Source organism: Leptopilina boulardi, unplaced genomic scaffold, assembly GCF_019393585.1.
Source record: "Leptopilina boulardi isolate dan_hultmark-lab unplaced genomic scaffold, ZJU_Lbou_2.1 LbouV2_229, whole genome shotgun sequence".
Classification (NCBI taxonomy): Eukaryota; Metazoa; Arthropoda; class Insecta; order Hymenoptera; family Figitidae; genus Leptopilina; species Leptopilina boulardi.
The window spans coordinates 1,098,320-1,125,325 of NW_026137784.1; the positions used below are offsets into that span (position 1 = coordinate 1,098,320).

General features: G+C 25.2%; 4 protein-coding genes across 8 annotated transcripts in view; 2 read left to right on the forward strand and 2 right to left on the reverse strand.

Annotated features, from left to right (window-relative positions):
- Positions 1–17,578, reverse strand: part of LOC127280021 (glyoxylate reductase/hydroxypyruvate reductase-like) — a 28,429-nt gene extending 10,851 nt beyond the window's left edge. Inside the window, exon 1 of the mRNA XM_051302730.1 lies at positions 17,558–17,578. The gene's annotated coding sequence lies outside the window, so the exon portion shown is untranslated. The remainder of the gene's footprint in view (positions 1–17,557) is intronic.
- On the forward strand, positions 10–1,473 carry LOC127280017 (pyridine nucleotide-disulfide oxidoreductase domain-containing protein 1). Its single transcript, XM_051302712.1, has one exon. It carries the CDS (start codon positions 10–12, stop codon positions 1,405–1,407), a length of 1,398 nt encoding a protein of 465 aa, XP_051158669.1. The 3' UTR covers positions 1,408–1,473.
- On the reverse strand, positions 1,452–3,513 carry LOC127280025 (probable pterin-4-alpha-carbinolamine dehydratase). 2 transcript variants are annotated; one of them, XM_051302737.1, is made up of 4 exons: positions 3,387–3,513; positions 2,800–2,935; positions 1,980–2,099; positions 1,452–1,804 (listed from the first exon to the last, which is right to left on the reverse strand). In XM_051302737.1, the coding sequence occupies exons 2-4, from the start codon at positions 2,905–2,907 to the stop codon at positions 1,622–1,624; spliced, it is 411 nt and encodes a 136-aa protein (XP_051158694.1). In that variant the 5' UTR covers positions 2,908–2,935; positions 3,387–3,513; the 3' UTR covers positions 1,452–1,621. The 2 variants fall into 2 exon arrangements, with proteins under 2 accessions (XP_051158694.1, XP_051158695.1); XM_051302738.1 differs by having other exon boundaries at positions 2,800–2,909; positions 3,387–3,498.
- LOC127280011 (dynamin) lies at positions 4,124–26,788 on the forward strand. 4 transcript variants are annotated; one of them, XM_051302700.1, is made up of 17 exons: positions 4,124–4,287; positions 5,757–5,830; positions 8,099–8,248; positions 8,430–8,633; positions 8,707–8,899; positions 8,982–9,191; positions 9,713–9,912; positions 10,017–10,162; positions 10,308–10,465; positions 12,246–12,272; positions 14,021–14,192; positions 14,275–14,520; positions 15,392–15,598; positions 15,789–15,964; positions 16,292–16,480; positions 18,669–18,764; positions 25,907–26,788. In XM_051302700.1, the coding sequence occupies exons 1-17, from the start codon at positions 4,124–4,126 to the stop codon at positions 25,968–25,970; spliced, it is 2,676 nt and encodes an 891-aa protein (XP_051158657.1). In that variant the 3' UTR covers positions 25,971–26,788. The 4 variants fall into 4 exon arrangements, with proteins under 4 accessions (XP_051158657.1, XP_051158659.1, XP_051158658.1 ...); XM_051302702.1 differs by lacking the exon at positions 18,669–18,764; XM_051302701.1 differs by lacking the exon at positions 12,246–12,272.
- The last annotated feature ends 218 nt before the right edge of the window (positions 26,789–27,006 follow it).

Sequence of the window (27,006 nt, forward strand, 5' to 3'; positions counted from 1 at the left end):
AAAATTTCAATGAACGCAACATTTGTGATTGTTGGAGGTGGTATTGCCGGTGTCACATGTGCCGAGAGTATTTCTTTTCTTGCACCGGAAGAAAAGATAATTTTAATAACAGCGAGTTCATTAATCAAAGCAATTACCAATATTGTTCCTTTGGCTAAAACTGTTTTTCAATTTGACGTCGAGGAACGTGATACAACATTATTTTCACAAGAACACAATTCAATAACTGTCATTCATGATATTGTCATCGAAGTAAATGCAAAAGAGAAATATTTAAAAACCACAACCGGTAAGATTATAAATTATCAAAAACTTTGTCTTTGCACTGGTGCAAGTCCAAAAATAATTGCTGAAAATAATCCCTATGTAATTGGTATTCGTGATACTGAATCGGTTGGTAATTTTTTGGAGAAAATAAAAAATGCTAGGAGAATTATCATTGTTGGTAATGGTGGTATTGCAACGGAACTTGTTTATAAAATACGTGGAATTGAAGTTGTTTGGGTGATTAAGGATAAACATATTTCAGCAACATTTGTCGATCCTGGAGCAGCAAAATTTTTTCACGAACGTTTAGAAAATAAATCAAATGAAGAAACAATTGTTGAGAAAAATTATTGTTTTAAAAGAGCACGATATACAACAGCTAATAATGAAAAATCAATAAATATTGGTCCAGCACTTGGTCCAGATTGGCATAATTTTAAATTAACAAATATCCCCTCATTGCCAAATGAAATTCAAATTAAATATGAATGTGAAATATTGAGAATTAAAAATTGTAATGATAATTGGCCGGTGATTGTTGAACTATCAAATGGAGAAATAATTGAATGTGATCTTGTAATTTCTGCCACGGGAGTAATACCAAATGCAAATCTATTAGGATTGGAGGATTTGAAAAAAGGTGAAGACGGTGGTTATTTAGTTGATTGGAAATTAATGACATCAATGGAGGATATTTTTGCAGCTGGCGATGTTTGTTCGGCAAATTGGGATTTAGCGACACATTGGTTTCAAATGCGTTTATGGACACAGGCACATCAAATGGGACAATATGCGGCAAAATCAATGATTTCAATAATGCGTAATGAAAAATTTTATCAAGATTTTTGCTTTGAATTGTTTGCACACGTTACAAAATTTTTTGATTATAAAGTTGTACTTCTTGGACTTTATAATGGTCAAACTTTAAATCAAAATTATGAAATTCTATTGCGAATGACAAAGAATCAGGAATATGTGAAATTGATTTTAAAAGATGGAAAAATGCAAGGCGCTGTTCTTATTGGGGAAACTGATTTAGAAGAAATGTGCGAAAATCTTATACTCAATCAATTGGATCTTAGTATTTATGGTGAAGATTTACTCAATCCGGACATTGATATTGAAGATTATTTCGATTAATTAGATTTGGATTACGTTTTTTTTTTTAATTATACAAGTTTAAATAAAAGAAGAAAAAAAGTATAACATTTATTGTTTTACTTATATTTAAAAATAGTGATATAAAAAAAAGTAATTGTTCGGTAAAATTGAGAATATTTTACAGATGATTATTGTCGAGAATAGAAAATCATTTGATAATCTATTTTAACAATAGAGGATTTTAAATATTTTACTATTTATTGTATAATTTGGCCACTTTGTCCATAAATGTCGCAAGTTTCACGTCTCTTCTTGATAAACCATTCACATCGTGAGAATTTAACGTTATGTTAACTTTATTGTAAACATTGAACCATTCAGGATGATGGTCCATTTTTTCCGCTTGCATCGCAATTTGGGTCATAAATCCAAAAGCCTGAAAACAAAATTGATTTTTACAATTTCGTTTTTTTTTACAATTAATTAATTTTTATTTCATTATTTAATTTGTATTTAATTTTTTTTTATCAACAGTGACTTTTATTTATTTAATTTTTTGTCTCTATTTTTTTTTCTTTTTATTTTTTTTTTCAGGAATAAAGAAAATTCACCTGGTTAAAATTGTTGAAGACAAATTCTTTGTAAATCGCATCCTTTTCAGTTTGAATCGTCCATCCTGTTGCGATAAGTGGCGCTAATTCAGTTTTTCTATCTTCTTCCGTAAGTTTTGGCTGTGGAAATTTAAAAAAAAAAAATGAATTTTTAATTATTAAATTAATTTACAGATCAATAATATTTTTAAAAATTCAGTTTTGGAAAAAATACCACCAGGGGAATATGATTCAAGGAATAAAATCGTAAGTAATATAACAAAATTAATTTTTTTTAAAGAAACAAAAGTGAAAATAAAACTTTTTCTTTATCAAAAATGTTTACATGGAATTTCAATACTTTTTCTTCGATATCACTAAAGGTCATGATCATGAGTATTTAAAGGTCAATTTATTTATTTCTTTAGAAAATTTTTGGTTTTATTTCTCACTTGTTTTTTTTATTTAAATAATTATAATTATAGTGTTCTATTTCCCCTGCTTTAAATCTCAGTTGCAATAGGTGAAAGTCAAACTCATGGATTTTTTATTATTTCAAAAAAAAAAGGATACGCCCCATTTCAAATATTTTATAGAAAAATAATAATTAAAGAAAATAAAAGTATTTTCTATAATAAAATTCTAAAAATATAAATTAAAATACAAAAATAATTCTAAGTTTCAATTTAAAAAAAAAATCATTATTTTTCTAATTATTAATTATTAATTAAATAATTAATACATTTAATAAATTAAATTATTTTGAATTTAAATTTTTAATCGTTTTTAATAGAATATTTATAATAAATACGTTTCGATAAATGTGTAAAGAATTACTCACCATTTTTGATTTTCTTGTAGCAACAGATACTCCTCTCACTTGAAATTCTTTGAAAATGCAGGATCGACCTAGTCCCCCTCTTATCAATCTATTCACAACAGTTGTCATGTCTGTGTGAGAAAATCCAGACCTTGAACTGTATACGTGTAGATAATTAAGCGAAAGTAATGAGCTAAGAGACCTCGAATTTAAATTTTCTTACAAGAAAAGAGTTTTCTATTTGAACAAAATTTAAAAAAAAAAAAAAAAAAAAAAAATTTTATTAAAACAAATTAATAATTATTATTCTACAATTTCGTTTAATATTTTTTATTTTTTTTTTTTAAATTAAAATAAGCTAATTTGTCATTAATTCAAAATTAATTCCCACCCCCCTTTTTTTCAATTGAAATATTATTATTTAAATTAATAATTTTTTAGAGGAAAATTTTAATTGAAACATTTCAAAAAAGCCCGCCATGTAAGAAAGCACGTGCGCCATCTACAACTCAACGTTATCAGTTAGCATAAATTTTTTCAGTTTTATTAAATAAAACTAATGAATTTAATAAAATAAAATGATTTATTTAGAAAAGTAACAATTTTACCCTTAGAATCCTTTTGTTTACAAATTCAAAATCTATTCTAACTTTAAGTAATTCGTGACAATTTCTGTGACAGCTGCTGGTCGTTGACGTTTTAGATAGGTCACGTGATCAAACAGGGATGTCAATAAGCGCGCGTTATTTAAAATTCCTAAAAAAAATATTCAACAAATAAACATAACCTATAAGTGAATATTTATTAATTTCAAGAAAAATATATGTTAAATTAAAGTGAAAAAAAAAAATTATACAATTCTTTATTTTTTTTAAAATAGTCAAAAGGGGTAGGCGGAAACGCGATATGGATTTTATCTCGGGGGATAGAAAAGTGGGTCAGTTGGTGTGTCGCGAGTGCGCACGCTTTAGTTATCGATTGAAATGTTATGTCCTCGAATCCAGAGGTTGGATCATCATCATCACCGTTAAATGTGTCCGCGTTCATAGATAGAAACATCGTGATCCTCGTTGATTATTTTGACAGGTGTGCTACTCTGTTTCAAATTATTAACAAAAATAATAATGCGGTGAGAAATATCATTCGCGAAACGGCCATTTTGCTGGTATTCGCGCAGTGCACGAATAGGATCTCTACCCCCTACCCGACGACACCAAAAAACGGGCAGAAGGTGGTGGCAATTCAACGTCGCCTGCGGAACGCAGTTGATATAAAAATTCCGACAGTGATCGTGTTCCTGGTGCGTGTGTGATCGGCCAATTGGCTGTGTAAAAAGTTTACAAAAATGGCAGGTAACGTGGGTATGGAGCAATTGATTCCAATTGTGAATAAACTCCAGGATGCATTCACGCAACTTGGTGTTACAATGCAATTGGACCTGCCGCAAATTGCGGTCGTTGGAGGTCAAAGTGCGGGCAAAAGTTCCGTCCTGGAGAACTTTGTTGGAAAGTAAGTACAAAAGGTTGTTTTTTTTTTTTTTTTGTTAAAATTTTTATAGCGCTTTCTACTTTGGCGATAAATAATTTTTGAACGGGGCGGATCCTTTGTGTATTTTTTGTGTAGGGTTTTTTTTTTATAGGTTATTTAAATGACTTTGCAAAAGGTTTTCGTCCTGAAGACGACGCCCACTAAAGGCAATTCTTTGACAGTTACGTCGCTGACCGCGCAACGATCTTTTTAAACGCACGCATCTTTGAACAGACAACAAGACAGATGGACGTTCGAAGGCCGTGCCAGAAAAATCGTTTGCAGGTCGATGATGATGATGATGATAATAATGACGATATTAATTATAGTAATCGTTGATGAGTCAACACCCAGTTGACTGTCAATTATTTGCGATATGGTTATCTTGTCACGCTGTTCATATTTGCCCTTTGATTCTTGAAAATTTGTTAAAAATTTAACCTCCAATTTCTTTATGGAGTTACTATTCATTTAAATGTTTGATAAGAAATTTAGATTTCTAGATTAATTGATATCGAATACTTGAGTTTGTCTTTCTTTTTCAGTGAGGTCAGTAATTGGGTCAACCGCCTTATAAAATTACTTTTATTCTGAAAAAAATTTTCTTACGTTTTAATTACTTGTTTATATATATATTTTATAATTAAAAGTAAAACAAACAATTGGATATCATTTTTCTTTTTTTAAATTAGATTTTTTTCAAATAAATTATTTTCATGTAAACACTTTCATTTCTTGATTGAAGTGCTTTATAAATGATTCACTTTCAATTTTTTTTTCTGATTTAATTAACTCAATTTAAGAGAAAGAAATCTATTTGATTCTTAAACATTTTTATAAAAGAAAAACATTAAGTTTTTTGCTATAACATATTTGGCAAAATTTCATTGGGAATTTTATTTTGAATGAAAACAATTCTCGTTCCTTCTGTCGCATTCTTGAAGATTGTTGTTTAAATAAAATTTTTTTTCATTTTAAACACAAGCATATTTTAGTTTGTTTTCTTTTTAATGTCATTTTCTTAAAATTATTTATAATTTTTTTTTTAATCAATTTTGATTGCTTAAAATAATTTCTTAGAGAAATTGATTTAAAATTTTGAGATTTGATCTTATTGAGAGTTATCAAGAAGAATTATTCAAAGCAAACTGTGATAGTTGATGCATGACAATAGAGAGTTAATAAAGGACTGTAATAATTTTTATGTAACTGAAAAAAAACAATGGATGATCGCACGTGCCTTTTTATCTAATAATTATCTTTTTGAAAGACTGATTTTAATTTTGATGAGAAAAAAATTCTAAAAATTTTAAACTGCTTTTCTTGAAGATGAATTTAATTATATAATTGATAATAATTAATTTAATTTTGACAATTGATTATTTATTTAATTTAGTTAGATATTAAAGAAGAAATGAATTTGAATTTTACATTATTTAATTTTTTTTCAGGGACTTTCTGCCAAGAGGTTCAGGAATCGTAACTAGAAGGCCACTTATTTTACAATTGATCAACAGTCACACTGGTAAATTTTTTAAAAATATTTATTATCATATTTTTAGATGAATTTAATTGTTATTCTGTTTGTAGATATTGTTTAATTTAAACAAAAAGGGCTTTTAAAATCCTCGGTGAAATTATCTTATCGTCGGATAAGATATATTTTTTTTTTTTAGACACAATTCATAGAAATATGTTAGTCATTGTTTTTGATGAAGAAAAATTACATTTTTTTTTTTAAATTACGTTTTTTAAATAAGAAATTGCCTTTTTTTTAAATGAAAAGAAATTTTTTTTGTTTTTAAATGTAATTTTTGTTGTCAAATTATAAAAATCAATTCTTAATTTAGAATTATTCAATCAGTCTGATTTAAATAATTTTTATTTAATAGTTTCTTTTTTTAAAAAAGAGACCAAATTTCAGTAAGTCTTATCTAAATGACTTTATCTAGATTTTATCTGTAAAATAATACTTGTTTTAACGTTCTCGTGCACAAAAAAAAATTCATTGACTTTAAAAGTTTAATGTTCCCGTATATTATTTTTTAATATTTAATTAAGCACAAAGTTGAAAATTATATTATAATATTGTTTTTGTTTTTCTATATTGAAATTATTTGATACGTGAAAAATCGATTAACGAGGGAGATAATAATAAATTAACGCAATGACGCTAAACAATTCAGTTGGACAAAGAAAGGGGATAATTAGTTTTTATCTACCTTGTGGCAATTCTTTTCAAAAAAATTGACATCATTAATTATTTGCGCTTATATGGGGGAGTTAAATACATAGCATATATAACGTATGTTGAGCTTACATTAATAGCAATTGAGGAACTTTATTTGAAAAAAAGGGAGTGTTAATTCGAGATACTTGCTACCGAGTGAGCGTGTGAATCAGCACTTTAGAATAAAAAAAAAAAAAAGAAAAATATCTCATATTTGTCTTTTTCAATTTCGTTCGCTTCTATAATCGATGAAACTCGTGAATTTCTTTACATTTTATTCTCTCGAAAATATATTTACAGAATGAAAGAAAAATTAAAAACTAAATAGAAAAATTCTTCCAATGAGAAATTTTTTTTTTTATATTTTGTATGTAAATTAACAATTTAAAATTAATTTTTCCCTTTTTTAAAATTTAATTAATTTACTTGAAAATAAAATATTTCGTCTCTCTGCGAGTAAAAGAAAAATTATTTCTAATTTTTTAATTTTGAGTTTTATTTATTTTATAATTTTATTTTTGCAAATAGTTTTTTAAATCTAATTAATTTTCATAAGGGGTAATGGGTTAAATATGTAAATTCAATAATTCGTTGTTTAACAACTATTTTTCTTGGAAACCCACCAAGTGCATCAGGTAAGTGACACGATGTTGCGCCATTGAAGCACTAATACTATATATATATATATATATAATGAACACTGTTAACCCATTGACCTGTCAGCGAATGAAATATTTTATCATCGTACTGCACTTACTATTGTCAGCTATTAACCCATGCCCTTCAATTTCGCGTGGAATTTATTTCCTGTTGATTCTAAAATTGATCCGATTGCAATAATTGAAAAGTTTTACAAAAAAAAAAAAAAAATTGTGAAAGAAAAATTATTAACAATTGATTTCAATTTTCCTTAAATATTGTAATTTTTTTATATTCACTTTGGTAATGAATAAATTAAAAATTCAAAATTATTTTTATCATTAGAAAATTTTTCTTCTTTATTTCAAAAGTTTAGAAAAAAATTTTTTTTTTGATACCAAAAATTTTCCATTAGTAAATTAATCGACGTGGAAGAATTTTCATTTGGACTTTCCGATTTGAAATTATTTCTAAATAATAATTATCGAATTTGATAAAAGTTATTTTAAAAAAGGAATTCTTACTAGTAAATATATTTAAAAAATTTTTGTTTTACAAACGTTTTTAAAATGTAATATTTAATGAAATTATTTACTATCTGAATTATTGTTATTAAAAATATAATTAAGGGGGAAAATTGACTAAAATTCGAGTCTTAGGAAAAATTGACTTCACGCGTTATAAAGCGTAAAGTAATTTGCCAGAATCAATGTCTATTTTTCCACTGACGGTCATTGAAGTTGTCAAGCTTCCTGTGAGTTTTACATGATAATAAAGTAGGAAATTGGGTGCATTGACACTACAATTGAAATAGAAATGTTCTTTTTTTTTTACATAGGAATGTGAATTATTTTCAAATTGATATTATCGATTTTTATTGTTATAATTAATATTTGGTAATTTTTTTATTTTTTTTTTTTGCAGAATATGGAGAATTTCTACATTGTAAAGGAAAGAAATTTGTGGATTTCGATGAAATTCGTCGAGAGATTGAAGGGGAAACTGACAGAATTACTGGTGGCAATAAAGGAATTTCAAATGTTCCTATTAACTTGAGAGTTTATTCTCCTAATGGTGAGCGTGATTTTTTTTTTTTTAATATTTAATTTGTAATTTCATTCGTAGTAAAAAAAAATTATTGTTATTATAAATATTTACTAAAAAATATAAATTTTTAATAATATAATGATTTAAGAAATTGAGAAATTTTCAAAAGAGATTAATTAATTGACAATTGATTAATTTTCATTTCTAGTTCTTAACTTGACCCTCATTGACTTGCCTGGTCTGACAAAAGTACCAATCGGAGATCAACCAGCGGATATTGAAGCACAAATCAAAGGAATGATATTTCAATTTATTAAGCGTGAAAATTGTCTTATATTAGCAGTTACGCCAGCAAATACTGATTTAGCAAATAGTGATGCCCTAAAACTTGCCAAGGAAGTTGATGCACCAGGTATAATTAATTGGAGGAAAAATTGTTTTTCTTTTTAGTAAAAATTTCAAATTATTCATTTAATTATTTTCAGGTGTTCGTACTATTGGTGTTATTACAAAATTAGATCTTATGGACGATGGCACCGATGCTAGGGATATTTTGGAAAATAAATTACTTCCTTTACGTAGAGGTTATATTGGAGTAGTGAATAGAAGTCAAAAAGACATTGAGGGACGTAAGGATATTAAAGCCGCATTGGCAGCTGAACGAAAATTCTTCATTAGGTAAATTTAAAAAAAAAAAAAAGAAAACTCTTTATAATATAAAAAATAGATTTTTAAATTAATAATTTGAATTTATTTTTAGTCATCCTTCATATCGACATTTAGCTGACAGATTAGGAACTCCTTATTTACAACGTGTTTTAAATCAACAATTGACAAATCATATTAGAGACACACTTCCTGCTCTAAGGGACAGACTGCAAAAACAAATGTTAACTTTGGAAAAAGATGTGGAACAATACAAACACTTTAGGCCTGATGATCCTTCAATCAAGACGAAAGCTATGTTGCAGTAAGTCTTTTTTTTCTATATTTAAAAAAAAGAAAAATAATATTTCCCCGTTTTTTGTAATTATTAATTAATAACTAGTTGAATCAAAATTTAATATTAATTTATAAAGATTCGTTTTTCTCTTGGGTGTGGAGGGTCCTGAAATTTGAGAAAATTTTTTCTTTTATTTTTCAGATCTATTCAATTATTACTGTAGGTACTTTACATTGTTAGAGATTTTTATTCTACTAATTTGTTTGTCCCCTGCATGTTTTTTTGAAGAAATTATCGTTTTCTAAAAATAATTGAAAAATAAATTAATAATAAAAAGTATTTTATGTTTGAATCCCTGTTTTTCGATTTGATTGAAATACTAACAATAATTTTCTGTTTTTGTCTTTTTTTTTTGTTCATTAAGAATGCAGCCAAATATTAATTCAAGGCCCTTCTGCCCATGATTATTATTATTATTATTATTGAAAAAAATGATTATGCAAATATTTTTTCGAAAAAAAATAATTTTCCTTTTAATTTTTCAATAGGATGATACAATCATTGCAATCGGATTTCGAGAGGACTATCGAGGGTTCCGGTTCCGCGCAAATCAACACAATGGAACTTAGCGGTGGTGCAAAAATCAACCGATTATTCCATGAACGTTTTCCATTTGAAATTGTCAAAATGGAATTCGATGAGAAGGAATTACGAAGAGAAATTGCTTTTGCTATTAGAAATATTCATGGTATTTAATATTATATTAATATTTCAGTATTATTATTTATTTAAATTAAAATAGTTTTTTTTTTTTTTATTTATTATTATTAAGAAAATATAAATTTATTTCAGGTATCAGAGTTGGGCTCTTCACTCCCGACATGGCTTTTGAAGCTATAGTTAAAAAACAAATAAATAGGCTCAAAGAGCCAAGTCTTAAATGTGTGGATCTAGTCGTGCAAGAACTTAGCAATGTTGTACGCATTTGTACAGATCGGGTAAGCTTTTCAAAATCAATTTTTTTAATGTATTCATTTTCTTAATTCTAATTTTTTTAGAAAATTAATTTCTTTTTTAAAGTATATTTTTTTTGGCAAACAGTTTTTTTATTTTTGATTTGGATTTTTTTTTTTCATTTTACAGATGTCACGTTATCCTAGATTAAGAGAAGAGACGGAGAGAATTATCACAACGCATGTGAGGCAACGCGAGCAAATGTGCAAAGAGCATTTGATTCTTTTAGTTGATTGTGAACTCGCTTACATGAACACAAATCACGAAGACTTCATTGGATTTGCCAAGTAAGTGGTTGTCTTTTAAAAAAAAAGAAATCAGAAACAAAATTTAAAGGAGAAAAAAAAAACCCTCACACCAAGTTTTCTAAAATCGCGCAATATTATTTTAGCAAGCACTCCTTTTTAGGCACATTCTATTATAATATTTTAGAAGAAAATAATTTTACTTTTTATTAATGAAATAGAAATAGAAACGACAAAAAGGTAGAATTTAATTTATTTTTTGCAAAATAAAAAATGCAATTTCCTTTTTTTTGAGAAAATTTAGTAGAAATTAATTATAATTTATGTATTATTTTTTTTTTTGTTGCTTTTATTAATTTTATATTTGAGAAAATTGGAAACGAGAGTTTAGAAAAGAGAAAAAAAATTTTTTTTGTAATATAAGTCCTTGTTATATTTGCTAGACAAGCTTTTAATAAGTGCAAAGCGATAAAAATAGTAAATTTTCCATCATTTGAAAAGTGTCAAGTTTTTTCACTGCACATTTTAATTTTCTGAATTAGTTTTTCACCCCGTAGGTTTTCAGCACCTACACGATGCACTGCATGGTCGTATTGTTTCACAATTTTTTCCGCAATCACCTTTCTCAATCGAAAAAAAAAGAATCAAGTCATAATTTTGCTTTCTTCTGAGGGGAAATTATTTGTTTTATAATTTATATATTTGAAAATAAAATCTATATATTATATAAATATATATATATCGCTACTATAGTCCCCAGTTCTATATACATATATATAAATATGCTTATATCTTAGGCACAGTTATGATTCCTATAATAATTTTCTGAGCCAGTGCATGTCCCGTGCAGGTTAAAACTTTTTTAGTAATCTTGGGCTTCGTCGCTTTTTCTCATTTTTCTTTCTCTATATAGTTCATCCAAAATGTAAAGGCACAATATTTCCTTGTTGATTGAAAAAAAAAAAATCTTGTTTCAAATAATGTCATTTTGTACGCTATATAAATATACGTACAATTAAATAGCCGTATGACATTGTGCATACAAAAAAACGAATCGATTTAATATTTTTTTTTTCTTTTTTTTATATAGAAAATAGAAATTTACATTATGTACATATTTCATATTTTTTGTAACTCATTCTCCTAATATTTTGCAGAACTTCATTATTCTAAATTCGTTCATTTAATTTTTCTTTTTTTAAATAACTGATTGATAAAGAATTATCTACTATTTTATATTTAATTTTGAACTAAAAAATTTAAGAGAAACATTAGTAAAATATTTTTTTTTTTTTATATATGTGAAATAATTTGATTTTTATTTTTAAATACGAGTAAAATAATACTTTATCAATCGGTTTGCGTAGAAGTTTTTCAAATACTTTTAGCGAATTCATAAAAGAAAAATTCTATTTTTTTCGAATATTCAATTAAAAATATTAAAATTTAATCTAAATTTCAAAAAAAAAAAAAAATTGCAAATATTATTTATTTGAAATAATTTCGAATTCGCTATCAAGTTAGGAGAATTGACTTACACACTGATTTTCGTAATTTATCAATATGGGCAAAAGGTAAAAAAACAAAAATTTGAAAATTTCAATTAAAAATACAAATATTTTAAAATTATGATTAAAAAGAATTAATTTTATTTTAAAATAAATTCTCTCCCCTGGAATAATTTTTTATTTTACGTTTTGCCCAAAAAGAAAAAAAAAAAAAGATGAAAATCTTGTCATATCTTATTTCCGACGTATGTTCTTACGTGCATTGACTGTATTTCACGTTACAAATAAAACCAATTATTTAATTACACCGGCAGCGCGGCAGCCAGTATGTATAATTCAAGGTAAGACAATTAACACGCAATCAAGAAACTCCACCACATTCTATTTTCCTCCTTTTCCGCTACTATTTCTTCATTCTATATTTTATATATATATAGTCTTGTTCAAAAAAAGTTTTATCTCCTATATTTGCTTTTAAAGATTGTTTTTTTTTTTTTAAATTAAAACTTTTGTCTTCTCATTTTGCAAACCTTTTTTTTTATCCAAGCGACACTAAAATTTGACGAAATTAACATCTCAATGTTTTTTTTTGTAGAATCTCATATGCAATAATTTTGAAAACTGTATGGTTTGTTTTTTTTCAAACTAATGTTTTAACATTTTTTTTTTTCCAATAAATGTTGATTTTGTTTAATTTGAATCAGAAATAATTTCAATTTCAAATCTTAATTATATTCATTAATAATTAGGATTTGAAATTTATTTATATTTTTCTTAACTTGATGTGTTAATAAATTTTAATTTAATAAAATACTCAATTGAATATTTTTTTAATGCGTAGTTAAAATTTCATTTTTAGAAAAAAAAAAAAATTAGTTTTAATGAAAATGATTCATTTTATCGTGAATATTGTAAATAATTTCTTTTTTTGTAAAAAAAATTGTATGTGCACTATGTCAACGGAAAAAAATTGGTCAATTTTTATCGTTAGCTCCGTTAAAAAAAAAAAAAATAAATAAAAAAAAATAAAGCACGATTGATGTTTTCGCAAGCTTATATTTATCGATAACGTTTCATTTTAAAATTACTGCATGTGCGAATAAATTTTGTTTATTTCAATTCAATGTGTATTAGCAAAATTTTTCCCGAGTTTTTTTTTTTTTCAAAATTTATTTTATTTTTGTCATTCTTTGGGGCATGTTTAGACATTTTCTTCTCGTTTTTGCACGTTTTGTCCACCCAAAGAGAAAAAAAAAAAGAAAATAATTCACTGTAGTATAAGCACTATTAGATTTTCTAAATTATATATATTTTTTCTTTTTTTTTTAGTGAGAAACAAAATTTGGAATTTGATTATCCAAACAGGCGATGAATTTGTTGTAAATTTTTTGTATATAATTAAATTATATATTTTTTTGTTAAATTTTTATCGGTTTGAAAAAATATATATATTTGTTTAACTTTGGATAATTTTTCAGCATTACACAAAATTTTACTCTAGTACAAAATTTATTTTAAGAATTTAGAAATGTTTTTTTTTTCTAAATTACTTAGAATCTAATCACGTTTGGCTTTTTTTTTGGCACAGAACGCTTTTTTGGAAAAGAGAGAAAGAGAGAGAGAGAGAGAGAGTGTAATTTTGGAAAGAACTTATTTTGCAGTTTTTATTATTTATTTTGCATCTATCGAATTCATTTTCATTTAATTTATTATTGAAAAAAAAAAAATTCTCTTATATTAGAGAACAAATTTTTTTTTTTGTACAAAAAATTTGGAGATTCAATTGAAATTATTTTGAAATGGTTTTTTTTTAGGCAAATGTAAAAAAATTGAGTTAAAAAATATTTTATGCTTTATATTATTTAAATAAATAATAAATTTTATCATAAATTTTAATAATGCAGTTTTGAAAATTAATTTTGTTTTTGTATTTATGAAATCGGATAATTATTACAAAAAAGAAAAGGAAACTTTTTTTTAAATTGGAGAATATAGTTTGTTGTGTGTGATTTTCTTGATTAAATTAGGCTTTGCATTTGCTGCGCTCCACATTCCAGTGTTTCATAGTTTAATATTTTTTTTGTTACAGCGCTCAACAGTCTTCCGAAAATTCAGTGAAAGCTGGACGTCATACTTTGGGCAATCAAGTCATTCGAAAAGGATACATGTGCATTCATAATTTAGGCATTATGAAAGGTGGCTCAAGAGATTATTGGTTCGTTCTGACATCGGAAAGCATCTCATGGTTTAAAGATGAAGAGGTGATTAAAAATATAGGGAAAAATTTGAAAAAAAAAGAAAAATTTGAATGCGAAAAAATTCTAATTAATTTTTTTTTTTTAGGAACGAGAAAAGAAATATATGTTGCCACTGGATGGTTTGAAACTTCGTGATTTGGAGCAGGGCTTCATGTCTCGACGTCATTTATTCGCTCTTTTCAATCCTGAAGGCAGAAACGTTTACAAGGATTATAAACAATTGGAATTGAGTTGCGAGACTCAGGACGATGTCGATTCGTGGAAAGCATCATTCTTAAGAGCCGGAGTTTATCCAGAGAAACAAACGGAACAAGCGAATGGTGAAGGCGAGGTTAGTAAAAATTATTTTCTTTTTTTAATTTTAGATTTCCTTCTTTTTTATTTTTGTCTCTTTTCTTTTTGAATAAATTTTCAACTTTTCATTCTAGGCTAAAGATGAGTCGGTGAGTTAGTAAAAGGGATTTTTTGAGTTTAATTAACTGTTTTTTTTTCTTTTTTGAATCGTGTGAGTTTTAACCAAATTTTTTCGCGCTTATTAAAAACGAGTGAAGGCTCTTTAATAAAAAAAATGAGAAATATATAAATTGAATGATAGAATGAGGAATTTTTATTGTTTATCAATTTTTTAACGATATATTTACTTTTTCTTTGTAACTCGTTTCATCTGAAGGAAGGATATGAGGTTGGTACTGTTGCGATTAAGTTTTGTAATTACATGGTAGTCACGATTTTAATTGTGAAGAATCTTGGAATAAAATGAAAAAAAAAAGAATTCATTTTTATGAAATTGAACAAAATTTTAAGATTCTATTTATGCCATGTTCACCGATTTTACAAAACACTACACTCGACACCTTCCTATTCGCTTGGTACTGACCTACCGCCTATTTGTAAATAGCACTGATAATAGACAATTATTAATAATTCACACCTTTAAATATTACAATGAAATTTCAAATTTTATTACACTGCATTAGAAATAGCACGTTTATTTGCCCTTAGGTATTTTTAACTCGTGAAAAAGCTTCTCATGTGAATTTTTACTTTTTTTTTGTTTAGAGAAGTTTTTTTCGAATATTTGTTAAATAAAATTGTTTTTTATTCTTGCACTGCTTGGGAATTAAAAAAAAGTGATTTTTTTGTTCCCCTTTTAAATTTTGAATGGATAAATAAAAATTTTTTTTTTTTTTCATTAAATACAGGGTGGCTCGGAAGCTCAATCGTCAATGGATCCACAATTGGAACGTCAGGTGGAAACAATTAGAAATTTAGTTGATTCTTATATGAAAATTGTGACAAAAACAACGCGTGATCTTGTTCCAAAAACAATAATGCATTTAATTATAAACAATGCAAAGGATTTCATTAATGGAGAATTATTGGCACATCTCTATGCAAGTGGAGATCAGGTATTTTTTTTTTTATATTTGAAATTACAATTTCCAATTTTTATCCAAATTATTTTCATTTCCTAGACCAATGATGGCAATTTCCCGAAATGTTCCCTTTATCCTTTAGCTGTAAGTTTCTTGTAATGTGATTTGTTTTTTTTTTTTCAAATTTTGAATATAGAAATTAAATAATTAATTTTTTATTTAGTCGTCGATGATGGAGGAATCGCCGGAAGAGGCACAAAAACGAGAGGAAATGCTTCGAATGTATCACGCTTGTAAGGAAGCGCTTCGAATTATTGGTGATGTTTCAATGGCAACAGTTTCAACACCAGTGCCTCCGCCAGTTAAAAACGATTGGTTGGCATCGGGTGAAAATCCAAGGTGATTAAATTTAAAAAAAAATTCATTTTTTATTTTTTTATTCTTCACTAACTTGTACTTTTTTTCTCTCCTCAAATTTACACTGTGTTCGCATTTGCAAATTCACTCTCGAATGCCATTGATAGTCTCGGGTAAGATTATTGTTCTTTTCTAAATATTTGTTTTTTTTTTTTTGGTTTCCTTGTTTTGATTATAAAAATAATTTTTTTGCTTATTAAAGATTTTGAATTAATTTTACATAAGATTTTTTTTTAAAAAATGAAATTTTTGAGTGATATTTTGAAAATATTTTCAAGTGGTTGAAAAAGAAAAAAAAAAACGTTTTAGATTATCGCCACCTTCACCGGGAGGACCGAGACGAGGAGTTTCGCAACCTGCGCCACCCGCGAGTTCACGAGCACCGCCTCCAGTGCCAGCCGGTGGTCGTCCAGCACCAGCAATTCCAAATCGACCCGGACCTGGTGGTGCACCACCATCACGAGGTAATCCTGGACTACCTCCTCCCCTCATACCATCGTGAGTACATTTTTTCTTTTTTTTTTTGCAATTTATTATTATATTCTTTCCCGCAAAAGTCTATTCAAAAATAGACAAAAAAAAGAAAAGCTCGTCTTTCTAACTCTCCACGGTTATCAATTAAAATTTCTTCTATTATTTTTTATAAAAAAATTCGAATGATTTTCTAAATATTCAATTTTTTTAATTCTTAAAATACAAAAGAAAAGTAAATACTACTTTTTAGAAGAAAATTTATTTATTTTTTTATTGAAATTGGATTAAATTTTAGAATTATTTAAAAAAAAATGACCTAGAGGAAAAAAGTAGAACGCGATCTATAAAGAAAATAATGAGTTGGATTTTTAGTTTCAATATATAATAAATGTTTTTGTTATCGGGGCTTTATTGCTAACTCGACTTTCTATTGCAGGCGCCGACAATAAGTCTTCGCATTAACACACATCTGTTTGCTACTAATTCCATAATATATCTGTTGCATCTCTTAATCCATTAACTAACATTTTTCTCGTTTTTAAAAAAAAAAAATCGCGTTTCACACATATATTTATATAATAAAACAAGCTTTGTTCTCACTCGTTATTAATAAAAATCGTCAATAATTCAGGATAAATGTGCAACATCGAGGTGTAATAATTCCTCTCGTTTATATATTAAAAAAAAAAAAAAAAAACGGGCCTAAGAAATCTCCTCGCGGTAGCGCATTTTCCTATCTAAATAAATATATATATACTGCGTGTGTGTACATTTGCACGACAAAAAAATTTTTTTTTTTTGTGAAAATTGTCTGTAAAAGAATCACAATATAATTGTTAAATCGTTCATATAATATTTATTCATAATTGTGGCGCGTTTTCTTTTTTTTTATGGACAATGCACTTCATGTTTATCTCACAATTAAATATAGATATAAATTAGAAGTTTAGGAAAATTCGAGATTTTTTTTTTTTAAATATAATATAACCAATCACTAGATGAAAGTTTGGAAAATTAGAAATTTTTCCTAATTAATATTTTAATCAGAGTCTTTTTTTTTAAATATTTAATGTGTGGATAAATTAATTAATTTTTATAGTTTTTTTTTTTTTTATTAAAAATAATTATTTTTTAGACAAATTTTCAAATTAATGGATTTTTTTTTAAATGAATTTTTACATGAGAAAATTCGATTAAAATGAAATTCGATCAATTTCGGAAAATGAAAATTCGGCTAAAAAAAATAATTATTTAATAAAATTATTTAAAAATGAAAATTCTTATTAATGATTTTTTGGCTCCATATTTAATTTTTTCTTTTATTTTGGAAAAAAAACAATTTTTTTCTCCGTAATTTTCAATAATTAAAATATGTTTGTTTGGATAAATATTTTTGTGCAAGTCCTACGACCAAATTTCTTGATGAATTCATGGTTAAAAAAAAATGTGTATATTTAAAAAAAAAATTGATTAGTTTTAAACAAGATTAGAAATGATTCTCTTGAATTAAATATAGAGAGTGGAAATAAAAATATATATTATAGAAGACGATTGTTTTGTTGAATTGTATATTAGCGGTCATAGGGTGATGACACTTTGTATAGGATATTTATGTACATATATAATTGAAAATTATAAACTATTTTAAGAGGATTATAATATATATGTGAATATATTGCCGAAGTGAACGCTTACTAACAGCATGAAATTTAGCTATTTCAAAAAAATTTACTTCTTTTTTTGTATTATTATTATCGTTTCATTAATTGTTTATTCATCGAGGGTGTTTAGTCTTTTTTTGTTTTTAAATAAGGCTTTTCAGTATTATACTCCCAAATATTGCAAATTTAGATTTCCATTTCATTTTTTTCTTCTGGTGGATTTTGCATAGAGACAAAAAAAAATGTCGGTGCCTGCATGTAGTTTTCAAAATTTTTAATTGACAAAAAGAAATGAGAAAAAATGTTTTTTTAAATTTTAAAAAAACTTGTTTTAAAATTGGCTCTTTGATTCGATGATCAAAAAACTTTTTTTTTTTAATTAATCCAACTCGAAATCTTGATTTGTAATAATCAAAGTATTTAGCAAAAATAAAAAAGGAATGTAAATGGGAAAAATTTCTGATTTGCTAAATACTCTGAGGTAGAGAGAAAAAAAAATGAAGAAAGATTGTCTCTCTGTAAAAAAAAAAAAAAAAACGTAATGTGTTTAGTCGCGGGGGTGGTCTGCAGCAGAGAGTAACGCAAGCTGCTACCCAGGCTGCTGCGAATGCTGCTGTGAACGAGCTGATGGATGCTTTCAGGATGAAGTAAATAGTCTCACAGACACATTGCTTTTTTTTACATTGATTTGAATATATAAAAAAAAATCGAATCATTACTCTCGAATTGTAGCGCAATCTTTCTTTCACTTTACAATTATTATTATTGGTAATGGGTGAAAATATTTATAGAATTTAAATCAATTTTCTAATACGAATTTTTTTCTCAAGCTTTTTTTTTAGAAGCTATTCATTGAAAATTAATATTTGAATTTTTTTCTTTCAATTAAATTTTAAATTAAGTAAAATTAAATTTTTTGATGAGAAAAAAATAAATTTTATAAATATTTTCAAATTTTATTGAAGTGGGATATTTTTGCCCCCTGGTTATTGGTCGTCGATCGAGAATCTTAACAAAAAGTTTGCATGATTGTTAACGAAAAAAAAGCTCTTCTATTTTTTAATGCCGCCTTTGCAATTTTTCTTTAATATAGAAAAAAAAACTCTATTAGAGATTTTCCATAACTCGACACATTCCAAAAAGAATATAGAATTTTTAGAGAATTTCATTTTTTTTTAGATTGTTTAGATTTCGTGATTTTTTGAATACATATCATGATTATTGCATTTATTTTAATTTACCAAAATAATTCCCCTATGTATTTAATTACATAATTTAATTGTAAATTCAATTTTGAAAAATTGGTTCTTTTATTTCGATACATTTGTATCAGAAAATAATTTTTATTATAAATATATTTTGTTTTAGTAAAAAAAAAAAATTGTTAGAATAATCTAATAATTGAATTAGATTATAAAATAGACAGAGATTTGAACAAATCTTGTTCAATGTTGAGATTAATGATTCATGACAAAATTAATTATAGTTCCTGTATAAAATTGCGAATGTTTCTTTTTTTTTTGTCCGCGTGTATGTATGTGAAACCTGTTGTTATTCACAAAAGAAAAAAAAAAGCATTTATTAAATTATTGTTATAAGGTGTTGATATTAAATGCATGCATTTGATATTTTTTACAAAATCATTTTTTTTATTTTTGCTTCGTCATTTTTTATTGGAAAAATAAAAAAATATCATGCTGTTGGCAATTGTTCTTTTAAATTTTTCGAAGCTTCAAAGATTTTAGAAAAAAATAATTATCAATCGTCATTAAAAAAAGAAAAAATAATAAAATTTGCTATAATTAAAATTCTCAAGAAATTAATTACAAATTTTTAATTTTATTTGATCGTTAATATTTTTGCAATTAAATAATTTCTCAAATATTGAGGAATTAAATTCTAAAAATAATTTTGGTTAAATTTATTCCAGATAAAGATTAATATTTATGAAAATTTAAAAATAATAATCTTTTTGCAAATTTCACAATCACAAATCGTCCGCTGTAAAATTTCACGCATTTTCTGCTCTGTACCTAAGAAACAATAAAATAAAAAATAGCTTTGAGAACTTATAAATATTTATCAAAAATATATTACTCGTATAAAACACCATAGGTAAAAATAAAAACAAAAACAAAAAAAAAAAAATTTGAATCCACGTGGAAAAAAATAATGAAAAAAAAAAAACCGTGCTCAGACATAGGATGTGATATAGCGTAGATATTGCTTAAGGGATTTTGCATGAAAATCCTGAATCGCGAATTTTTCTCTTTTTCTGATTAGTCCTATAAAAATGACGTTAAAAAAAAAAAAATAATAATTAAAGGTATATATATATATAATAAATTAAAATCTGCTGCAACGAGTCCGCTTTGTCACAAAATGTATATTGTTGAGCCTTTTTTTATTTTCGTCAAAGAAAAGAAAAGAAAAGAAAAAAAAATAAGACACCTTTTAGAAACCTGCAGAATTATAATAATGTACTCGTTGCAAAAAAAAAACAAATATTTTCTCTAAACTTTCTTCTTCATATCAAAAAAAATTCTGTTGAAATTATTTTGAAAATTAGAAAAAAAATATTGATCTTGTAAATTTAAAAAAAAAAAAAATTTACAATATTTAGTAATATTTGTTGATAAATTTATTTTTTGTAAATTTGTAAAGTTTAGAGAGAATAGAAAAAAAGCTTTGAAAGACATGAATGCAGTTAACACGAATTCAAATCAATACCTGTGTCTAATTATTATGATGATTATTATTATTATTATTATTATTATTATTATTATTATTATTATTATTATTATTATTATATATGTACATAAGAAATATAATGATGTTCTTGCACTGCGCAGATTGTGTTGATCGATGCGAGAGCTCAACGAACGAGTTCATATATTACAATCGAGTACATTTTGACTGGCAGAAAATGGACAAAAAAAAAAAAGAGGTCAAGGCCGCAATTGAAGTGCCATTATACAAATTTTATTTTTCACTATAAGAAATTTAAAAAGAAAAACAGCGTCCATTTATATTCATTTTTTTTAAAATGGTCCATTGAATTATTTGCAATCTTTTTTTTCTTACGCATGAATATTTACTTTTTAAAAAAATAGATAAAAGTAAAAAAGAAAATGTTTTTTTTTTCTTGCTCGTCACTTTGTACTCGTATTAATAGTCGTCAGTCCTTTAAAGATACTATTGTAAAAAAAATCGGCAGGCCGAAAAAAATATATATTCCTCTTTGCAAATATATATATATATATATAATGTAACTTACTTTGTAAATAATCTCAAAACTTGTAAAACTATTTTAAAAGAAAAAAGTCCCAACTTTCCAGGACTGACGATTTCATTATTGGGCTTAAAGTTGTTTTTTTTTCTAATTTTTAAATTTTTTTAATTTAAAAAAAAAATGTTTTATAAAATAAAAATGAAAATTAATGAAGAAAAAAAGCGTCAATCAATGACAATTTGCAAGTGCTTGATTTAGAAATAAAAAAAAAGATTAGGTTTTGTCGATCATATTATATATTATATATAGATAAATATATATAATATATAATAAATAAAAGCTCTATAAATAATAGGGGGATTAGAGAGATGTGAAAAAAAGGGGGTTGAGCAGGTGAAAACTGTATGCAACCACAAGTGGTATTATTGTGTAAAACATATGTTATTGTACAGTGTAACGTGTATATCTAGCCGTTGAGTGCACTGTAAACGCCCTATAAATAATTTTACATAGAATTAAGAAAAAATTAATTAGAATATAAGTCGATCTATTATTCATTCGTAAATTATTATCCGTGTCCCATGTTTCGTAGAATTGTTTAGCACACACAAAAAAAAACACATTTCTTTCGATATAAAAAGTAGCTTCTATTATTATTATTATTAAAAAACGGGTATAATTATCACGGACGTATATTGAATACTAGAGAAATCGTTGTAAAAGACATTCCTTTATTTTTAATCCAAGTTTTCATTTGTCTCAATAATTTTCAATTTTTATATTCTTTAAAAAGAATAAGAAAAAAAAATTTTTTGCTTCCATAGTAAAAATTGTATAATTTTAAAAAATAGAAAAATTATCTTGGACAAAAAAATTGAGGAATGACTTCCAGGGATCTTGTTTCTAAAAAGAGCATATCAATTTAGGCAGAAAAATTAGCACCAAATTATGTTCATTCGCTTCAATTTTATGCAGTCCACAAGATTTTAGTAAAGAAATTTTTTATCCACCAGTGCATTATAAATATATAAACATATAAATATATATGAAGATAACAATTTTTTAGCTAATTTGTTTTTTTATAAAAAAAAAAAATTGGAATCTCCATTTTTCCAATTAAATGTTTGCAAAAATTGCTCTTTCAAAATATAAAAGTTTAAAAAAAAAAACATTAATATATAAGAAAAACCACTAAATGTTTCCTATATAAAGCTATAATTCGATTCTTTTTTTGGAAGTAATTTTTAAAAACAATGTTCGAATAGTAAAGAAATGAAAAATATTTCTTAGAAATATTTTTATTGAAAAAAAAACAGATTGTTTTAAAAAAAAGTGTGAGATTTATTTCACCGATAATAATGTTTTTCTATATAATTACTAGCAAGTCAATTATTAACGTTTTCTTAACAAAAAATTTTTTTTTCCTATTTTTCAAAGAGAGGAAAAAAAATTAGATATTCAATTAAAAATTATTTATTAATTTCTCTGTGGATTATATTAATTGAGTGATTATAAAGTTGAAGTCTAAAAACACGTAGTATTGATGAATCTTAGATCAGTAGTATTGATGAAAATGATAAAAAAAAGAAAAAAAAAAAAAAAATGTTCATGCTTATTTGAAAAGGAAAATTAAAATGGAATGAAAGGAGAATAATTAAAAAAAAAAAAGAAAAAAAAAGAGGAAAAAAAAATTATAACAGAGAGAAAAAAAATAGATTTGCTATTTTTAAAATGAAGCAATTCACAAATAAATAGAAAAACAAATACAGATCAACATCGAAGAGATTATAAGGATGGAATAGTTTTTAAGTAAATCACTGGACACATTTGCAGACATGCTTCCATCTTAAGCCTTACTTAGGAAAAATTCTAGAAATGTATATCTTACTATGCTTTGCGTTGACTGTTAAAAATTTTTGACTGTATATCAATGAGTCTACGAGATAATTGTATCGCACAGTCTGATTTTTTTTTTTTTTTTTCAAGTAACGAGCGAAATCAAAGGAAAAATAATTTTTTTTTTGTGAATTTTCGAAACACGATCCATTAACAGAATTACAATTTTTTTTAAAAAAATTCGAAAACTATTTTTTTTTTCAATATTAATAAAAGAAAAATGAGTAAATTTTAACTATTTTAAAAATTTAAATCGCATATATTTAAATTTATCATTGAAAATTTTTTTTATTAATATTTAATTTAGATGGAAAATTTTAATATTATTGAAAAGAAATTTATTTTAACGCTCGTTGCGACTGAATTTCCATTTTTAGAATTTTTTTTTTTGATTTTTGTCGATAAAAAAATAAATATATATATATATATATAGACTTTGTAATTCTGTAATTTGTGATGATCAATCGACAAAGTGCAGAATTAAAGCAGAGAGATTTCGCATTAAAAAAAAAAAAAGATTATGATGGTAAGAGAGTTCCGAGGATCAAACTTATAATAGACCTTAATTATTAATTAAAAAAAAAAAAATGAGATAAAAGAAAAGGATGATGAACAAAAAAAAAAATGATGATTGCTTGGCAGGCAATATGTTTTAATGTGAAAAACGACTTTATGGTCGTGAATGTTTTGTGCGAGTTCTACACACACGTGCGCACCCATAATGCAAATAATGTTTATTGCAAAAATATAAATGTGTAAATACATTGTAAAAAGAAAGTCTCATTATAAAGCCGAATTATCGAATTTCTTCTAAAAAAAAAATTAATATGACGAAATTCGAAAATTAATTATAGTTAATTAATTGAATTTTCTTTTTTTTTTTATTAATTATAATTAATTGAAAATAAATTTTTTTAATTAATTATAATTAATTTAATATATCTATTTTTTTTAAATTAATGAATTATAATTAATTAAATTATATTTTAATTAATTAAAGTAAATAATATAATGAATTTGGAGGTCTAAAAAGAAAATTAAAAGACTTTCTTTTTACTGTGTGTGGGAATAACATGTTATAGAAGATATTATATATATAATGAATAAGAAATAACGATAAAGTACAATATCATTTGTCGCTTGAACTTGCAGACACGCATTTCCGCAAAAAATGAATTTTCATTTTTTTTTTTATCACTTTTTACTCGGGAAATGGCTATGTCATCTTTTTTAAACGCGAATTATATTTAATTTCAAAATATGTATAAATGACGTTGCGAAATGTGTGCCCGCGTTCTGCATTTCTTTATTGATAATTTATTTTTAAAATTTGATATCGACCCCGAAAAAAAAAACCTGAATTTTTATTTTCTGTGCGCGAAGAATTTAATTTTCTTATACTGTGACAAAATTCCTTTTTTCTGATATAGTATTGGAAAATATTTATATTTTTAGATAATTATGGAAAATTGATTTGTTTTGCTAGAAATAATATTTTTAGTTTTATGAGCGTGAAGAGAATAATTTTTATTTGTATTTTTCTACGTGGAAAATTTTTAAATGATTTTTTTACAAATTTTTTCAACAAAAAAACAGATTTTCTGTTTCTAAACTTTTTGTATAAATGGGAAATTTTGTTTCGTTGCTTTTGTTTCTATAGAAATTCTTCTTTACTCTTTATCTTGCTTTACTTTGCTTTCTTTGCTTTTATTGTTTTGTTTTATCATTGTGTTGAAAATAATTTCATTTAAGAATTTTTTTTTTTAATTTAAAATTTATTTTTAAATTAAAAAATATTTTTTTCAACTGAGATTATTTTCACGCCTATTTTTGCAGTGATTGTGAAATTATTATTTTTTATTATTATTATAAGTTTGTATATAGTGAAATAAGTTTTGTCCGTCATCATCATTTTATTAATTTTTACCCTTGAGAGTTGTGACGTTCTTCTCTTTCATAATTTAATAATTTATCTAATCATTGTTCTTTCAGTTGTCATTAATTAATAACAATGCATGAATTATTTCATTAAATTGAAATTTTCACGTTTTATTTTGTTTAAATTTTAATAAATACAAAATTGACAGTAAAAATAATTTTCATTTGAAACTAAAAAAAAAAGTGGATACGTGAAAATTTCAAAAAAAATTAATCATTTTTTACAGGCTTTTTTTTAACATACATCAATCATTTAAATTTCTTTTCATCACTATTTTGAAAATAATTTCTTTAAAAAAAAAAAAAAAAAAATTAATCAAATTTTTTTTTTGTTACTTTTCCCACAAACTTTGTGACTCGAGGTTTGTCAGAAATACTTTTTCACAAAAAAACGTTAAAATTTTCTAATATTAAAATTTTTAAACTATTTATTAGTTTAATAATTCTAGAAAAGTGTAAGAAAAATAAAGTAAAAATAATAATTTGTAAATAAAAAAAAAAAAAAACTGAATAAAAGAGAAAATATAAATTTATAAAAATAGTGAGAAAAAAAATATTTTTTTTTAACTATATAAGTTAAAATAAAATTTATTTTATAAAAAAGAATGACAATTTTTTTTTTTTTTAAATTCTTTCTCTAATATTTAAAAACAGTGGTTTCTTTTTAAAAATTAAAAAAAAATTTTTCAATTACAAAAATTTATAATACTATCTATTTTGTAGGCGTCCTGTACCCACTATTCCTCCCCGAATTCCTGACAGACCGTATTCTGGACGACTTAATTGAGCCAGAAATCTCGATTCCTGTGTGCACCGACTGTACCTGCGATCCAATTAAATTGTCGTGGAAATAAAGACAAAAAAAAAAAAAAAAAATAATAAGAGTTGCGGATTATCGAGCCAAAGGAGATCGTCCAGGTGAATTTTTCTGATGCTTGGATTAACGGTATCGAAGATGGAAATGAGGAAGGATAGAAAAATGCGAGATTTATATTATGGTAAAAAAAAGATTTATAAGTACAAGATTCAAGAAAAAGAAAAAACAAAAAAGAAATCAATTTTAATTTCTCTTTGTATATTTTTTGTTTTCCTGTTTCTTGTATTTCACCTTTTTTTTTTTTTTATTTATAAGATTTTAACGCCTCTATCAAGTATTAAAAAGCTCGTATATTTGCCTAATGAGTCGGTTCATTCGCAATAGAATGAAAAAAAAAGAATAACGTAAAAGAGTGTTGTGGCTGTTGAATCGATTCTAAATTTTTATGTGATTTTCGAAAATTGGACCAGAAGTTGATCTAAGCATTTCAATTGATTTTTTTTTTAATGTAGAATTGAGTATGAATGATATTCATATTATTTAGTAACTTTTCGGAGTTTATCAATATTACCGTCCAATATATATATATATATTTTTTCGTTTAACGAAAATAAAGAATGTGTGGTAATTTTTCTTTTGGAAAGATTTAGAAATTTTTTTTTTTTTTTTTTTTTTCTTAAAACCTTGAAACAGTATTTTTTTTTTGATGATTATGCAGCCACTCTCGCTCGCTGAGAGATTAATTTGTTACAAAGGAGAGAAAAAAAAAAAAAAAAAAAAAAACTAAAGCATAGAAGACAACCCAATTACCTCGATCATCGAAGAGTTGATTTAACTTTTCTGAGACATTTTATATGTGTAATGTATATTTGTATTTCGAATTATTCGTGATAATGGGCATAAATTTACGATAATTTCCCCCTCACTTCCCCAACCCTCCTTTTTTTTTTAAATATGTAAAACTTTCGTCTTCGAAAAATTTCTGTAAATTGTAGAATTATTTAAT

Coding starts and splice junctions, on each gene's coding strand:
- LOC127280017 (XM_051302712.1), top strand. CDS start 10: ATGAACGCAACATTTGTGATTGTTGGAGGTGGTATTGCCGGTGTCACA.
- LOC127280025 (XM_051302737.1), bottom strand. CDS start 2,907: ATGACAACTGTTGTGAATAGATTGATAAGAGGGGGACTAGGTCGATCC. Junction 2,100..2,799: donor CTACAAGAAAATCAAAAATG/GTGAGTAATTCT, acceptor AAATTTCCACAG/CCAAAACTTACGGAAGAAGA. Junction 1,805..1,979: donor TCTTCAACAATTTTAACCAG/GTGAATTTTCTT, acceptor TTTTGTTTTCAG/GCTTTTGGATTTATGACCCA.
- LOC127280011 (XM_051302700.1), top strand. CDS start 4,124: ATGGCAGGTAACGTGGGTATGGAGCAATTGATTCCAATTGTGAATAAA. Junction 8,249..8,429: donor GAGAGTTTATTCTCCTAATG/GTGAGCGTGATT, acceptor TTTCATTTCTAG/TTCTTAACTTGACCCTCATT. Junction 8,900..8,981: donor GAACGAAAATTCTTCATTAG/GTAAATTTAAAA, acceptor ATTTATTTTTAG/TCATCCTTCATATCGACATT.